The sequence below is a fragment of the Orbicella franksi genome, chromosome 9 (assembly GCF_964199315.1).
Source record: "Orbicella franksi chromosome 9, jaOrbFran1.1, whole genome shotgun sequence".
Taxonomy (NCBI): domain Eukaryota; kingdom Metazoa; phylum Cnidaria; class Anthozoa; order Scleractinia; family Merulinidae; genus Orbicella; species Orbicella franksi.
Genome location: NC_138153.1, coordinates 26,462,538 through 26,480,517, shown reverse-complemented (window position 1 = coordinate 26,480,517; position 17,980 = coordinate 26,462,538). Strand labels below are relative to the sequence as shown.

Sequence of the window (17,980 nt, the reverse complement as noted above, 5' to 3'; positions counted from 1 at the left end):
TATATTTTTCCTGCGGTATAAGTTTCACTGGCTCTGTTTGAAAGAATGTAATTTTCAGGAGCTAGGGAGTCACGTGCCCACCCTATTCTTACACAACATTGGGCATATGTTTTTTCAGCCCACCCTAAACTAGTGAGAAATTATGTGTCCACTCACAGGATTTAAAGACTGAATGCTCAGGTTCCCGCGCTCTATCTCACGTGACTCCCTAGCTCCTGACCAATGACTCAGAATTCCAATAGTTGCACATATTGTTAATATCGCGGTAACTCAAGAAGGTCGTAGCTCTCACAGGAAAATAACACAAGGTTCGTAAATGAAGGTTTTATTATGATCACAACATCTTCAGAATACAGCGGAGATAATAAGACGCAGGGTTACGGACTTAGCTTTAACTCTTATAACGAGTACACTGTTGTTTATTGTACGCGAAAGATATGTACTGTATATTAATCTTTTTTGGTTTTTGTTTGTTGTAATATGACAAAATAAATTAATTTTATTCCTTTACAAACTTGTGTCAGTTTACTGAAAACCATGCTTGCAATACTCTTTTACAGATTCCCTTCAAATGACGAGTACCACTGGAAAATTGTCAACCTTGGAAGGAAGGCAAAAATTAATGTGAAAAAACGCCACCTCCCCGCCACCAGCTCCACATTTGTTTTATACTTATAGAGAGAGTTTGGTGCTCCCATCCTTGTGGTTCAGTACCCTCTAATACGCATGCGTACTAGGTGAGTGTCCCAGTTACAAGAACTGTAATTCGTGACCGTATTACGTGACTGTAAGTAATTGATAAGTTCGTGTCAGCTAACCCGAAGTTTAAGCAAAGTTCAAACTTCGGGTTCAGTCCCCGACACGAAGGTATCGGTTACTTGTATGTCGTAACTGTAAGTAAGTGATAACTTCGTGTCGGGTAACTCGAAGCTTAAACTGACACGAAGTTATCAGTTACTTACAGTTACAACACACAAGTAACCGATACCTTCGTGTCGGGCAACCTGAAGTTTGTCAGTTACTTACAGTCACAAAATACAGTCGGACTCACAGTTCTTGTAACTGGGACACTCACCTAGTACGCACGCCTACTAGAGGCTACTGTACCACAAGGATTGGAGCACCAAACTCTCGCTATAAGTATAAAAGAAATGCTAGTTAGTGGTGGTCGCGGGGAGGTGGCGGTGTTCCACATCAATTTTTGCCTTCCCTCCAAGGTTGACATTTTTTCTTTGGTCACTTCTTTAAACTGGCCATTTTCAAGGCATCTGAAAGATAGAGATCACAAGTGAACTTTACATAGACAAACAGTTCCCGCCAAAAGACTCAGAAAAATTTTAATTTGTATATATATGATACGAACCGCGCATGCGTGCGTACAAAGTTGTACCACAAGGACGAGAGTTCAAACCTCTCGCTATAAATATAAAAACAATGTAGTGATGACTGGCGGGGAGGTGGCGGTTTTTGCTTTTCTTCCAAGGTTGAGAATTTTTCTTTGGCCACTTTTTTGAACTTGTCATTTTCAAGGCATCTGAAAAAGAAGAGAACTTGAAGGCTTAAAAAATACAAATATTTCCCACCAATGAAGAGACTTGATCGTGAGCACATGATCGTGAGCACATGACAACTTAGACTTATAACAAATACGTTTGAAAACTTAGACTTAAACAGCATATTCGAATTTTAGATGCGCTTGCAGTTCTGCCAAAACCGGCACGATTCAAAACGGATCGTAGTGAGATTGCTTTTATCTCTATTCACGTTTTCGCACTTGAACTTTCACACTTTCATAGCGCGATTTCTCGGAAAGGCTATTTTTCATGTGCGAGTGGTTGTCCCTAAACGGGCACGACTTTATCCCTTTATTCAGGTTTAAAAATCACTGTTGACGTCTATTCAAGTTTCCGCCCAATTCAACTTACAACGAAAGGCCTCAACCAGTTAGAATCTGTCTAGTTCTGTACCTAAACGTCTCTAAATCCTCGTAAACTTGGGTTAGTTGAATGCCTTGATATTAAGCATGGCTCAATTAATCAAATTCATAGTAAATATGTAAACAATACCACTTACCCGAGTTTGCCCATCACGTTTACAGAACTGTTGATAGCGTGCGTGATGTCTTCGAAAGCCCACAAACTTTGAAGCAGCTCGCTGTTGATACCTAATAAAAAACAAACAGCGAGAAAAAGTGATTAATCTTATCCGTTAACCTTACCTTATCTGTTAACTTTCCGTTTAAAGTAAAATTAAAGGGCAAGAAGAAACACAAGATGCAAATTGCGAAGTTCACTGTCTGCGGGAAGCACATCTATAATGTTTTCTTTTCTGCAACAACGCAATAAACTAAATTTTAAAAACGATATTTTCCAAAACGCAAACAATCAGCTCCGTCTTTACCTTCTATACGACCAACAGTGATAAAATTATATTTTATTATCATTTTTATATGGATAGGACCCTGCGCGCGCTCTGATTGGTCAAAAACCCATGTTTTGTCAGAGTATAAAACATAGAAAAAGCGTGTTTTATTGTTTTTCACCGCATTACCTCTATATCATAAAGCAAATGAAGAAGCCTAGGGTGTGTATTTTGATTAGGCCATCTTCGCTCCTAAAGGGGAGCATAGGGCGTCAACCATGGATCTCCACCTAACTCTATTACTGGCAGTTCGCTTTGCCTCTATCCACGTGAACTTATTCTTGGCGAGTTCAGTTATCACACGTCGCCTCCAGGATTGCTTTGGGCGACCTCTTCTTCTAGACCCCTGAGGGTTCCACTCGAAAGCGCAACGGGTGATATTATTCTCAGGCTTCCGTAGCGTATGCCCGATCCATTTCCATTTTCTTCTCATAATGCTTTCTTCTATACGTATTTGTTGTGTCCTTTCTCATAGCTCTTCGTTTGAAATGACCTCTGGCCAGCGGATGTTCAGGATCTTCCTTAAACACTTGTTGATAAAGGTTTGCAATTTCTTGGTCAGTAGTTTCCGAACCATACAGAGGGGCAGACTTCACGTTTGTATTGAAAATCCTGAGCTTCGTTTGCAATCTGATACATTTTTCCTTCCACACAGGCATAAGCATTGAGAATGTCGATTGCGCTTTCCTGATCAACTCAGTTTCCTCGAATTGGTTCCACCTAGCTTCGCTGACTCCCAAGATTTCCAGTCTATAACGTCCCATCTCTGCGGCCAGTTGAGCTACCTTTCCAGACTCGTATAGAGTTCGCACATTCCATTGTCCTATCCAGGTTCTGAATTTCGGAGAGAACAGCTTCATCCGCGGGCTTCGCTTCATTCTCGTTCTCACCTTATGGTCATAATTCGGTTTTAACGATCCCTGCTCGATCTCTACTGGTAATAGAGACCCGGCAAAGTTTTCCATAGTTTGGGTTTCAGTAACCCAATGAATCCACCACGTAGGGTAGCTTCGTTAGCCGCCCCGTTTCAGGGTTCCAGTCAGGCCTTCACGGTTACCGTAGCGGCCCTGAGGAATGAGGCTTCCCCACCGTACTTCAACCTGACTGGCGCTCCCCTACTTTAGGACGTTGCCCAGGGTGTACGACAGAGACGTGGAGCTGGACTTTACACCCCAGGGTGTGTATTACACTGTAATAAAACACTCCGGACATTTGAGAACATTCGAGAAATGCAGGAAACACTCACCTGCGGCTCGTGTTTTCTACATTCCTTCTTGTTCTCAAATACACCTTATTCCAAAATGGCCGTCATTTTAGTGCTCTTTTGTTTACTTGCAAATTACCCCTTGTTGCCTCGTTTAAAGGGAAAATATTCTTTTGAATTTCGAGTTTAAGAACGAGGCAACAAGGGCTAATTTGCAACAAAACAAAAGAATAGTTAAATGGCGGCCATTTTGGAATAAGGTGTATGCCCGTCGTGTTTTATCATTGTGCAATACAAAGCTTAGGTTTCTTTATTTGTTAAAGATGGTTGCGTTAACTGTAAGCATGACAAATTAATAATTCCTTGCTTGTTCCACGTTTTACATACTTCAAAGCCGAGGATCATAACTTTTACTTTATATCTTTCGTCAGACAAAGTTCACCAAAAACCCATTCACTACAAAAGTAACATCGTGTGCGCTGGTTAGGTACGTCACGCTGACCATAGTGCGGGCCACTGGTACACATATCTAGTCAAGTTCTCGGTGCAAATCTTTGTCAAGTCAAGTTGGCGCAATGGTTTGGTGCCCGCCTCTCACTCCGAACATCGAGGGTCGTCAGTTCGACTCTCGGTCCTGGCGTAAAATTATTTTTTCCTTCATAAAAAAAAATGAAATAAATTGACAAAATCTCCCGTGTGCGACAATTTTTTATATCAATTTTACAGTGCAAAATCCGAAGGTTACATAAATCAGCGGTTCAATTCCTACCCAGTTAATAATCACTCCTGATACTCAAAACTACCCAAGATATGTTGTCGTGGCGCAGTGAGTATGGAGCTTGCCTTCCGAGCGGGAGTTCTGGGTTCAAATCTCGGACTGTGCGGATTATTCGCTTTTGTATATATTTTTTTCTTTCAAAGTTTCCTTTCTCTCTCTCTCTCTCTCTCTCTCTCTCTCTCTCTCTCTCTCTCTCTCTCTCTCTCTCTCTCTCTCTCTCTCTCTCTCTCTCTCTCTCTCTCTCTCTCTCTCTCTCTCTCTCTCTCTCTCTCTCTCTCTCCCTCTCTTTTTGTTCTCTTTTTTGATTAATGCACGCTTCTATAACGATAAACTATTTCCCGACGGCTCTTCCCGTTTCCTGGCTTTAAATAACGTGAAGCTTTTGATCATTTAGCAATTCGTCCTGTCAATAAAGCTTGAATCATTTCGATTTTTAAACTCAAAATATGCTGGCCCGACAAAAATATTTTCTCACGCCCTGAATTTGATGATCGACCATCCTCTCATGGCAAAAAAAAGCCATGACGATCTGTCCGATTTACAAGCCAATAATGTGAGTCCGTGATTGTTACCTGTGTCCCGTCAATCGATATGATCAGTCTACTGGGCCTGTGTACAGCCGACCGCTTTTTCAACCTCCATTAACTGGCTGACCAGTGAGATTATGGAAATTTCAGTATTTCAGTACTACGAGAATTAATTTCACGGTGGAGATGGGGTTGAAGTTCTCTATGCTTAAGTCCAAAAAAACACAATAAAACATACTTTCAATCGTCTCAACGATTTGAAAAAAATTTCACCACTACGGACTTTGAAACGCAGGCGACTAAGAAAGCTTAATGTCCTGCTTCTGGTCAGCGGATTCATTAAAAAGTTAACATGAATCGAAGTCGGAAAGAAGGAGCGAGCGAAGGAGTGGAAATCAATGTCCTACCTACACTTAGAAAACGTCGTTTCTGAGTAAAAAGGGAAGCGTTGTATGAAAAGAGGGTCACCGGCCATACTACAGGAAAAGTACCAAATCCCTTCTATTCCTTAATATGACTTTGTATGACATTGAACTTGAATTATGGGCGCAGTTAAGACGTAAAAGCTCAGAGAAGCTTTCCTGCAAACAGTTGTGAAGATCTAAAACACAATGTGACACTCCGGTCTACAAACTGCTCTTGATGGGCTTTTATGAAAATTCACATATTAAATAGCAATTTCAACCAACAGTGGCCGAATTCGGATCCCGATCGCTATGGCAACCAAACAAAACGCGAGTGAAGTATAATTAACGTCGTTCCACATACACGTATCTCTTAGTTCCTTGCCCCCGAGTGGGGGATAGGGCCGGAGATCAATGCTCGCCATCTGTCCCTATTCTTGGCCACAGCTGCTGCTGCGGCCCACGATGTAAGTCCCAGCTCAGCGCGTTCCTTCTCCACAGCTCTCCGCCATGTTTCCCTTGGCCGTCCTCTACTTCTTTTTCCACTTGGTGCCCAGGATAATGCCACGTGTGGGTTTCGGTTTGGTGCCATACGCAGAGCATGACCTATCCACTTCCATCGCCTGCGTCGCACTTGTGTACTGATCTTTTCGATTCCCGCTCTTCTCCGAATTTCATCATTGGGCACACGCATGGGCCAATGGACTTTCAAGATTCTCCTTAGGCATTTGTGAAGAAAGGTGTCAAGCCTTTTTTCATCCGCTTTTGTCATTCTCCAAGTCTCGCATCCATACAACAGGACAGCAATGATGTTTGACTTGAAGATCCTCATCTTACATTCTCGGCGGAATTCACCTGTTCTCCACACCTTTGAAAGTCGATGAAAAACACTTCTAGCTTTACCTAACCTACTCCGAATGTCCTGTTCGGCACCACCCAAGTTGTTAACAGTAGCCCCTAGATAGACAAAGCTGTCTGTATCCTCTACATCAGTGCCGTTTATCTTTAGAGGATCTTGTCTCCTAGCATTGAGTCTGAGCATCTTCGTTTTGTTAACGTTTATCTTCAAACCCGTACCTTCACTGTTGCTTCCCAGTCAAGTCGGACCTATTTTTACTGATGCTGAAGTTTTAAATGGTGCTTACCTGTATTCTGGTGAAGCGAATGAATATAACGTTGAACATTTTTCGTCATTACGTTGAACAACTTTGGTTTTTGTGTGGGATTTCCCACACTTTGTCAACGCCAGCGATATTTATTTATTTGTTTGTCCACGAGAGCAAAGCGTTTGTCACGTGGTTTCTACTTGGCGTGTAGACTAGGTTCCACTAGCAAAAGGTTGAGTGTTTTTGTGCGGCAGCCATTAGTGTGATTACTCTTAGCGGGTGTTGTTTCTTGGCGAATTTGTCTTGGTTTTGAGATTCGAAGGGAGTCTTCGGCCTTAGGTCTTAGTGTTTTTCAGACACTCGCTGCCGTATTTATTTTTGACGCGCCATTTATTATAAGGTGGGCAAACATTCGCTTTCTGTATATGCGCGAAATTCTTGGATGAACAAGGAACAATCAGTCAATCATACAACAATCATACAAAGTTACAGTTCTCGGAACTTTCTGCAATTACATATTTAAATTATGTCACATTGAAATTTCTTTGATCAGATGAAAATCCCGACAATTTCTGCGGAAAGTGAAATTCTAGTGGTATGTTCTAGTTGTGCATGTCGCGCCGCGTAGTCTGCAACTGTCGGAAGAACATTTACGCTTGATTGATTTCATTACTTTCCACTCGCGTATGTTGCTAGAATCAGCATTTTTATATCAACAACCGAAGTTTTACGGACAGATATAAAATGATAAAGCCCAGTGTTTTCCTGTGTATTTATGGTTAGCAAGTTGAGGTCCTCTCGACTGATAAACCATGACTTCTTGATACGTTGCGTGACGGTGCAGTTTCTGTAGACTCACAAGTTTAAAACGACTAAATATTTGCATTTCCCTTCAAACTTCACGCTAAACATTTTAACAGGTACTGGTCACGTTTAAGCACAAAACCTAATTTCTAAAAGTATAATTTACATACAGTTTTCTCAGCTGGAAGCACCAATATTAGCTGACATTTGCAATCGGAGCTGATTTGTCGCAAACAAACTCCGTGCAACCGGCAAGCGATTCTAATATTTCCGCTAACGAATAAAAGTAAACTACATTTCTGTTGCAGTTCCATGTACATTGAGGCGGGGAAGGAATGGGGGGGGGGGGGGGTGAGTGGGGGGCGTCTGCGTAAGAGCTGAGGCTAACTGAACTATTTGTCTCCACTGGAACTAATGAAATAAAGCTGTTCCCACAGTAAACATCCCAAGCCAACGCGATTCAAAAGTTGTGTTCGTGAACATTAATTGACCCAGTTATGTAGCACGTCATATGGCATCCCGACGAAACAGGCCACGTTATTGTTGATTGCACGGTCCAGAATCGCAACCGAAAACTAAACCTTCTCGTGTGCACTTGCTTTTCGATGTCATCTGTTTTCGCCCCTGCTGCGAAAAACAAGCCTAACCTACAAAATGTGTTTACTTCAATGACTCTTTCAATGACCCCGCCCCACTAATAACTTGGGGCTATATATATGTCCGCTGACTTTTGTCTTTTGTTTGTTTTTTTTTTTTTTCCTGGGTTTTAGTACACGTTGTGACACAACGGTTACACGGGATTTTGCCAAGGTAACAAAAATAGCGCACGGAGGAAAACCATTTTACCCTTTTCGGTTACATATTAATGACAAACGGAGAAACGTGATTTGCTCGTAATACCTTGGACATCAAAACACCAATGCAACTTACTACATTAAATGTCAAGGGCGCTGCACGTGATCTTTTTTATGTATCCATGGGTATTAACCACAGGAAATTTACCTCCGGAAATATTTGACATGCTCACTAAATGCAGTATCTCGTGGTAAAAAGGTTATTTGCCACGGCAAAGAGTTCCGTGTAACCGAACCCTAAGGGAGCAAATTTCCTGGAAACTAAAGTCCGAACATATTTCTCCTGTAACCGTTTTTTCGTCTGCAGCTTGGGATCTTATAACCAGGACTCTACGGTATCTTTACTCGACGTTCATCATTACAAAACGACAACATGTATAAATATTCACTGTAAAGCTACAATTTCTCTGATTTATCCACAGTGCAACAACTCTTATTTGATCGAAATCCCACACAAGTTCGCATTGCGGACCTATTTTTTACCTCTGTGGAAGGTAACAACATTATTTGAACAAAGCGTTTTCTTCTCAGTTGGCGGATCAGCACCAACGCTTGCTCAAGATCAACTGAATCAGTTGAATCATGCAGATAGTTCAATACAGCTCAATTACTATTTTGAACTGTTTTGATTTTAGCTTTCACTTGGGCTAACTTGCGCCTGGCTTAACTTTTCCAAACAGAGATGTCTCCTCTTCTTAGAAAACTTTCCTGTCAATATTTCCCAGCCAGTAGACACATGACCAACTAAGCACACTTGGGGGGAGGGGGTGGGGGGAGGGTTAGGGCTATTTTTACACCTTAAGTGGTAGGAAGGGTGTTGTGAGTACAACTCGCAGATTATAACCAATTTCTAGCATAGGGTTAGTTAATGAGGGCGAGGCGCCTCTGGTTTTCTCAGCCAGCAAAACCTTGGCTGGCTAACACATCTTTCAAGGAGCAAGTCCCTTGCTACCGCTAATGCCACATCGTATCTGAACATCTGACTCAAAATCTGCATTGATAATTACTCAATCTTTCTCAACAGTTGTAAACATTGTTTATTTTTGTCCCATTAACTGATTCTGCCTTAGCGATTTTGTCACAGATTTTAATTTTAATAAACTTAAGTTAGTTAATAAATATGTTGATATCAACGAAGTAACATAAAGTATACCTCAAATAATCAAATCTACATTAAACTTGTTAACAGCATAACTTACTGAGTTTGCCCCTCGTCTTAACATGAAAATGTTAGAAGAACTTATGAAAGCCATCTTCTCAACCTTTGAAGCTGCTCATTGTTGACACCTAAACAAGAACAAAAAATTGAAACAAAAAATGTTTTACCCTCATCTGATCCCTCAAATTTCATACCAGTTGCCATTTTAAAATAAAAGACCAAAAATAACACAAATAAGATGCAAAATTGTCCATCGCAAAAATTTCTGCTATTGTTTAGGCTGCACAGCAGCAGTTCAACTGACAAGAAACTAATTTTAAATAAACAGTTCTAAAGCGGAAATTAATAATCAATGCCAAGTTACCATTTTTATGACCGTCACTAACAAAATCTGCCTTTCAGTAGACAAAACAAATTTGTAATTGTCTGTTCCATGATTTACATCCTTCAAAGCTGGGTTCGTGAATTTAACATCACGGGATACACTTGTGCCAAGATTATAACATTTCAATTATATGCATGCGCTGTCATCAAATAGCTGGATTTTTTGTCATCTGACTGGATGACGGGCAGTAAAGGTTTCTAATGCGTTCTGATTGAATAGCTAGCTAATTTTTTTTTGCAAAAGACTTATTAACAGCATACCGCAACTGACACTTTTGTTTGTAATGCCTTTTTATGAGCATGGCAAAATTTCTTACACAGTTACAACCAAAGCAGATCCACATCTTATATATCTTATATCATGGGAGGGGACATATATCCAGGGAGAATATTAACTTTATTTTATTTTAACTTTATGTTCCTAGAGAGGGCTTACATCTAGGAGGAGAGGGCTTATGTCTAGGGAAAGGGCTTTCCTCTAGGAGCAGGGTTATATCCAGGGATGCAAAATATATTTGAGGAATACCAAACACTTGAGTCCCTATTTGATTTAAAAATTTGCTCGGATATTTTTCCTTGAACATTATCTGTTCCTCAAAGCTTAGAGTTTCCCTCCAGCATGGGGAGATGGCTTAAATCTGAGAAGAGAGGATCCACCTGCAAGAAGTACATCAAAATGCAGAGATAAGATTTACACCTTAAAAGAGGACAACATTGGGAGAGAGGATCATACCTCAAGGAGGGTCAACATATGGAGAGAGAATTCATACAACTGTATGTGTTTCATCAAAGAGAACTGACATCTGCAGAACTGTCTCATCTGATGGGAGGGCCCACATGTGGTTAGAAGGCCTACAGAATATCTTAGAAAAGGGCCAGTATCTGGAGAGAGGGCCAACATGTCCGGAGATGGCTTACATGTAGGAAAAAGGATGACATCTGGAGAAGGGGCTTACATGTACATCTAAGAAGAGAGAAAATATGTTGTGAGATGGCTTATATGTAAGAAGAGGGACAACATTTGGAGAATGGGCTTGTATCTGAGAAGAGGGCTAATATCATGAGATGGCTTATATGTAAATATAGGGACAACATCTGGAGAAAAGGCTTACATTCGAAGAAGGCCAATATGTTGAGAGATGGCTTACATGTAAGAGGAGGGACAACATTTGGAGAATGGGCTTGTATCTGAGAAGAGGCCAATGTCATGAGATGGCTCATATGCAAAAATAGGGACAACATCTGTAGAAGGAGCTTATATTCAAAGAAGGCCAATATGTTGTGAGATGACATATATGCAAAGAGAGGGACAACATCTGGAGAAGGGGCTTATATTCGAAGAGGGCCAATATGTCATGAGATGGCTTATATGCAAAGAGAGGGACAACATCTGGAGAAGGGGCTTATATTCGAAGAGGGCCCATATGTCATGAGATGGCTTATATGCAAAGAGAGGGACAACATCTGGAGAATGGGCTTATATTTGAAGAGGGCCCATATGTCATGAGATGGCTTATATGCAAAGAGAGGGACAACATCTGGAGAAGGGGCTTATATTCGAAGAGGGCCAATATGTCATGAGATGGCTTATATGCAAAGAGAGGGACAACATCTGGAGAAGAAGCTTATATTCGAAGAAGGCCAATATGTCATGAGATGGCTTATATGCACAAAGACGGACAACATCTGGAGAAGGGGCTTATATTCAAAGAGGGCCAATATATCATGAGATGGCTTATATGCAAAGAGAGGGACAACATCTGGAGAAGGGGCTTATATTTGAAGAGGGCCAATATGTTGTGAGATAGCTAATATGTAAGAAGAGGGACGACGTTTGGACAGAGGGATAAATCTTGGAATAGGGCCAACATCTCATTCTGGAGAGAACTAATACCTGAGAAGAGACTCAGGGTCCGAAATTAACTTTTTTCGGCAGGCGCCAACTGGCGACTGAATTTTTTTTCAGTCGCAAAATGGAAAAATGTGGTCACCAAAAAGTGTCAATAAAAGTTTTCCTTTGCAGCGAAACACAAACCAAAATGTTTGGTCACCACCTGCTTGCCGGCAAAATATTTGCAATCGATGTAATCAGGAATCAAACCAGTGCTGAAATCATCTTTTGACCACTTTGACAGATCTACATTTCCACCTTTTGACGCCCAGAGAATATCTAAATCTTCATCTAATTTCTTTGCGGATGTTCCGTCTCCACCTTGTCATAAATTACGAAAAGATTTCAGAACATCTTTGGACACCACATCGCCTGGATAAATATTCATGGCGAAAGAACGCACGTGGCCTCTCGCGCCCGCAATACATATGTTATGGGAAACCGCTGCAAAAACATGGCAGCGAAGCTTTGCACTGATCGTTGCTGTCAGACGTTGTGGTAAATTTATGACAACAGGAAAATCGGTTTTATACTTCAAAAGCAGCGGAAAGGTAAAAAGGAAGTGATCAACTGGCGGGCGGTTTTGAATTTTATTTCAATCAATTTGGCTGAAAATCAAAGCTATTGTTTGTGTAATTATCGTGGCATGAAATCGGCAGGTTTCTTTCACAGGTCACAGGTCACAGGTCACAATCAAAACACTCAGTAAATTTCGCGATGTAACAATTACTGAGATTCCCGAGAGGTTTATCAAAGTTTCCATGCAACAAACCCTAACTAAAAATGTTTTACTCTATAATTTTAATGAAAAAATTTCTAGGGGTGGTATATGTACAAAATGGGTTGAAATGTAGCTTTCAGACATGTAGTGTTAATATATTTTATCTTAATAAGAAAATTCATTATGATAGTAAATTGAACTGTTTTATTTCTACATTATTTTGAAATCTTTACAACGAGTATGTACTAAACAGAAACAAGAGGGTCCCCTATACCTACTCTGAAAACAATTTCACGCATTGTAATCGGCCTCTTCACGCATCACAAAAAATTCGAAAACAGCTTCACGTTAACAGAAAAAAATCACTTTTCACGTAAAAATGCAAAGGCTAAATCATGTGTTACATAAAAATACAAATTCTATCCATGTTTCACAAAACATACAGAACCCTCCATTTTGATGCATCGAAATGCTGTGTGCATGTGTGACACATCGTGACAGACTAGATTCTAGGTCCTCCTGGTTCACTGTCGCTGTGGTTAGTTCTCAGTCACATGGAATGGGCAGGTTTTACATCTAGTTTGGTGTAGTTTACGTGCTTTAATGACGATAAAATCTCCAAAAAAAGTGAATTATTCCTGCAAAAGTCATTGGTTCACAAATCACGCTAAGTAAATGCATAATTCACGGATCAGTGTAAGCCTCTTTCATTTTCATATTATATTGAAAGGCTACAAACAATTTATATTTTCAACAGAAATAAGTCTTGGCTTTCTTTGGATCAATTTTTTTTTATTTCAGTGCTACAACTGATTTCCCCTACGTATTTTTTTTTCAAAAAAGAGCTCTTATAGTTGCACTTAGGACGCACTCGTATGCATCTGTTTTATGACGTTTTGGCATATTTTTGGTGACCTGTGACCTGTGACCTGTGACCTGTGAAAGAAACCTGCCGGCATGAAATAGTTAATCTCCCGCTGGCAACCAGTTGTGAAATTCTGGTCGCCAGTGCAAAATTTTTAGTCGCATTGGCGACCAGGAAAGCGCAATTTCGGACCCTGCAGAGAGCCAACATCTAGTAACAGGGCTTAAATCTGGTAAGAAAACTTACATATTTTTTTTTCATATAAGGGGATGGGGCCAACATCTGGAGAGAGAGTTTATACATGTATCTGGAAAAGGTTTCATAACTAGCCTTACATCTTGGGATGGGTTTTTAACTTTTATAGCAGAGCTCTGGCTGCCCAAAGGGTCACCAAGAGGAGCCCCATACTCACATAGGAAAGAAAAAGAAACCCATGAATTGATTTTCTCATGGTTATCATGGCTAGCGGTATTGCTTGTGGACACGTACGAACAATGACGATGGCGACACAATGTTGACAGCAACAGGGTCCTGCAAGATAGTGGCCATACTCCAGCTAATAGGTTGACAGAGACATGCAGCCTTGGTTTACGTGTATAACGTCCTTCTTTGATATTGGACATCCCTGTTATGGTCAATTGACACCTGTCAAAAGAAGGCATCTGCTGACCAGTATCACATGACCATATCGCCAGCTCAAGTTTAGAGCTTATGAAGGTCAAGTGTTTTTGAAGTTGACTGCTGAGCAAGTGCTGGTTTTCAATTGGATCATGGGCTCATGTCAGGTTAACCTCAGTTGTTGTAAACAGCTGGGCCGGGTTGTCCAAAGACCGGTTAATGCTAGCCCAGGATTAAAAGTTTACTAAAGTATAAATTTGTCTTGTGTACAAAAGTTTTTCACTGCTTTTGGTTTGTGTATTTTCAGATTATTCAAACTCAAAACAGAAGGCCACACCACACTCAGACAGAAAACATCACAGCAAAGTTACAAAACTCACAACACTTATCCTGGGTTAGCTTAATCAGGCTTTGAACAACCTGGCGCAGGAGCTCCCTTTTTAGGCTTGTCTAAATCTATATATGAACAAATAACAGAAGGGGACATATGTATTGGGGGAGAACTGATATGTGGAGACTGGGTTGATACAAGTGGTAGGTCTTACCTCTGGGAAGAGAAGTTATAATAATATCAAGGTGAGATCCAACTGCAGGACCAGAATTTGAGCTGGCTTCAAAGTCATTTCCATGGTTTGTTTTTAACTACACATGTATTGTGCTGTTTAACTTAAGATCTGATTTCATCTGCAACAAAAGTTTTGCCGGCAATCAATAGTGTCTGTTCCAGCAAATAAGAATCCCTCTGATCCTACATGACAAACAAACCCTGCTTCTTGTCAAGAACTCATGCTGAGATTCACTGTTGCAAGGTTTATATTGGGGGGAGAGAATATGGGATGCCATGAAGGAGGGAGGAGAGGAGACAGGAAGAGGCGAGAGGTTAGGAGATAGTTTACTATAACCAATTTTTATGTGGCTTGTGTTTGTAGCCAATATAACAAACACTCTGATTGGCTAGTGAAGGCATGGTGACCCCATGGTAAGTGCGCTCAACTTGGTCCAGGTTCGAGCCCCGGCCGGGGACATTGTATTGTGTTCTTGGGAGGGACACTTTGCCCTCAAAGTGCCTCTCTCCACCCAGGTGTAAAAATAGGTAGCAGTGAATTTAATGCTGGGGGTAACTGTGTGAGGGACTAGCATCCCATCGAGGGGAGTGTAGAAATATTCCTTTTTGCTTCATGCTACAGTAACCGGGATAAGCTCTGGCCTGATTGACCTCTTGGCTTGTCTGCATCCTTCACCTTTTACCTGATTGGCTCATTCTAGTAATGCCCACAGGCTGATTACAGGCTTGCAAAAAAGCAAAAGGCCATAGATATAATAAACAACTTATTAACCTCAAAGGTGATGTCGTTACACGTAAATCTCAAACCTTGGCCTCGTCATGTCTACCTCACTATTCCAGCAAGGTTTTTGGCACCAAAGAACATTAAAGAGGCTACAATTAAATACAATCATTTTAAAATTACCTACTTCAAGAGGGTATACATTGTCTTCCTCCACTTCTATCAAACTTACTGCAAACAGTAATGATCTGAAATCAAGAATGCCACACAGAATTTTATTTTTATCATTCTAAAGCTGTAGAATAACAGTATCATTGTACCATAGTACCAGTACAATAATCATGCATTGTCTGCTACTATTTCTTTTAACTTAAACTAGTTCATTTTTAATGGAATAGATTAGATTTCATATTCATTCCTCAAAACAGCATATGGCGATGTCTTGAATATTACTTTTAGTATGGTGGCTTTTAACTTGTAAAAAGGACACTTATCAAAATAGGGCTGCTTATTAAAAACAACACAAAGGAGAACACTTATTAGACAGAGGGTGCTTACTGGAAGGAGGGCATTAAATCAAATCATTACGGTTATGCAACATAAAAAGAAGTCCATAAAGCATTCAACAAAACTTCACTACCCCATAACAAGGGATATAATCAGGCAGTGTAAAATGCAGACTGTGGACTGCAGACTGCAGAGTGGGGATAAAATGCAGAATGCAGACCGTAGATTATTTACCTGAATTATGTTACCAGTTCTATCATTACAAGTGATTATATGAAAGATCGTCTATTTGAACTGTGAGAAAGATATGAAGATTTGATTGATCATCGCAGTCTGTAGACTTCATTTCAACCCTGGTCTGCAGTCTTCAGTTTACCCTCAGTCTGCATTTTAGCCCCAGTCCGCAGTCTGCTGCCTGCAGTCTGCGTTTTAGACTGACCATACAGTGTATGTGAATATAAACCTTGAGATCTGAGTATGAGTACCTAGTACTTATGATTATCAGGTTTCCTTCCAATCTCATATCAGTACAGTCTCCCCTATTCAAATGGTCACCAACAGGAAAAGTAACTGCACTGAAGTCAAAAGTCATATTACAGTCAAACGTTTATTAAGCAGCCACCTATCACAGTAAGCCGCCAGTTATCAAAGTCCTGAAATTATTGCCAGTAAAATACTGTAAATCAAACCCCTATTAACTGGCTACCTATATTACGCGGCCATGGCTACGTACCTTTTGCTTGTCCCAATGAAGGTGTTTCTATTGTCTTTGCCCCTATTTAACAGCCACCTAAAATTTAATACACATATTAAATTTAACTTTGTTTTGGAAAAGGTGATGGCAGATAAGAGTCCAAAATAGAAAGTAATGCATGTTAAAACATTCAAACACATATTTATTATGATTGTCTTGAAGTGACTCCATGATCTCTAAGAAACTAACCCGATGTTGAAAATATTCAAGGTAAACAAACCCCTGTTTAGTGGCCACCTCCCATTTCCCCAAGTGTGACCACTTAATAGAGGTTCAACTGTATATCTCATACTCATAATGCCCTCTAAAGGTATCTAATGTTTGCTTGTACAATACTAACTACTTAATAACCGAGAGTGAGGTCGTTACGGGAAAATCTCAAACTGAGGTCTTGCCGTATTGACCAAGCGATAGCAAGGTCAATACAGTAGGCCGAGGTTTGAGATTTTTCCGTAACGACCGAACAGTCGAGGTTATTAAGTTGTTTATTATATGGCTCACGAATTAAAGAAGAAAAAAATATTTGAGCGGAAGTCGTCAATTTACATCCGGCGATGCGCACGTTTACGGATTCATTCATCATCTCAAACCCAGGGCAAAACTACACAGTCAGTGAACTTTATCACTGTATTTCTTTACGGGAAAAATGATTGTCACAGCCCTCAAAAAGGTATTTTAGAATCGTGTTGCCACAACTTGATGAGGGAGTTCTTCCAATTTTTGTGGCGAAACGTCAACGTATATAGAAAAGACAAAAAGTGTTTCAAAATAGTCCAAACCAACGGTCTTTCGGTGAAAGAAAATACTAATGCTTCAGAATGCACTGGTCAGAATAACTTGATCTTCGCATTCGCTTTCGACAACATATCTTGACCTTCATCATTCTGGGACTTATGAATGAACTTTTCAAGCCCTGTGAGCGTCTAAAACTTCCTGCAGGTATCAAAAACACTGCTACCGACAGAAACCACCCGATTGGTTACATCTGATGATCCTGGAAGCTGATTTACACTTGCTTGTGTTAAAGCGAGGGAATCTATTTGATGAGAACTGAAACGGAGTTCAATATTTCGGTAATTGTTGTGACTAAGATGATAACTTATAAGTTTCTTCGTGGTGTTGTGCTCCGGGATACGTGACACATCTGCTGATGGTATTTTTCACTTAGTGATTTTAGCTTTACTCAACACTCGGCAAACCTTGATTGTTTTTCACTAGTGCCCGCCAAGGTTACCGGTAAGTCAAAAACAACTTCTATATAAATTTTATTAAGGAAAAATCCCTAAACTTTTAGCTACTCGGAATTAAATTTACTTCTCTTACTGTTTTTAATCGGCTTTCATCCTTTCAATGCGCTTGAATTTTCCGAGCCAGCCTCTTCCTAATTTGCATAATCCGTAATTGGCCCGTGGGCATTACAGCTGCATAATGACCGCTCAGATCTCGCTCTTAGCCAATCAGAGCGCGCGTTATATCGACCACAAGCTAAAGCCATATAATAAATCATGTAATAACACTGACACACTTACTCACCTAATTTATCCATGCTACCATTGCATTGTGGGTGTCCAAGATAGTACTATTCTGAAAATTACACTCTGGCAAGATCTTTTCTGCAATCAAATTGAAATTGAGTAATAACAAAACTGAAAGCAAACCTATGAACCTAGTAAAATTAACGAAATTCTGTTAGACCT

The 17,980-nt window shown here is 40.4% G+C and overlaps 3 protein-coding genes across 6 annotated transcripts in view; all 3 read right to left on the bottom strand.

Annotated features, from left to right (window-relative positions):
* LOC145498162 (uncharacterized) overlaps window positions 1-17,980 on the bottom strand; it is a 99,383-nt gene that overhangs the window by 55,028 nt on the left and 26,375 nt on the right. The window lies entirely within an intron of this gene.
* LOC145498201 (uncharacterized) overlaps window positions 1-17,980 on the bottom strand; it is a 172,041-nt gene that overhangs the window by 151,232 nt on the left and 2,829 nt on the right. The window contains exons 2-3 of the mRNA XM_081478105.1: window positions 17,817-17,896; window positions 15,210-15,270 (exon numbers count right to left, since the gene is read on the bottom strand). The gene's annotated coding sequence lies outside the window, so the exon portion shown is untranslated. The remainder of the gene's footprint in view (window positions 1-15,209; window positions 15,271-17,816; window positions 17,897-17,980) is intronic.
* Window positions 260-17,980, bottom strand: part of LOC145498184 (uncharacterized) — an 85,854-nt gene continuing 68,133 nt past the window's right edge. For 2 of the 4 annotated variants that reach the window (XM_081478083.1, XM_081478084.1), the window contains one exon: window positions 1,579-2,164. Coding sequence is in view for 2 of the 4 variants with exons in the window: in XM_081478084.1 (XP_081334210.1) it covers window positions 2,070-2,164 (95 nt within the window). In the remaining 2 variants the exon portion in view is untranslated. Of the gene's footprint in view, window positions 1,535-1,578; window positions 2,165-17,980 lie in introns of those variants that run through there. The other 2 variants (XM_081478087.1, XR_014050788.1) reach the window with 2 other exon arrangements.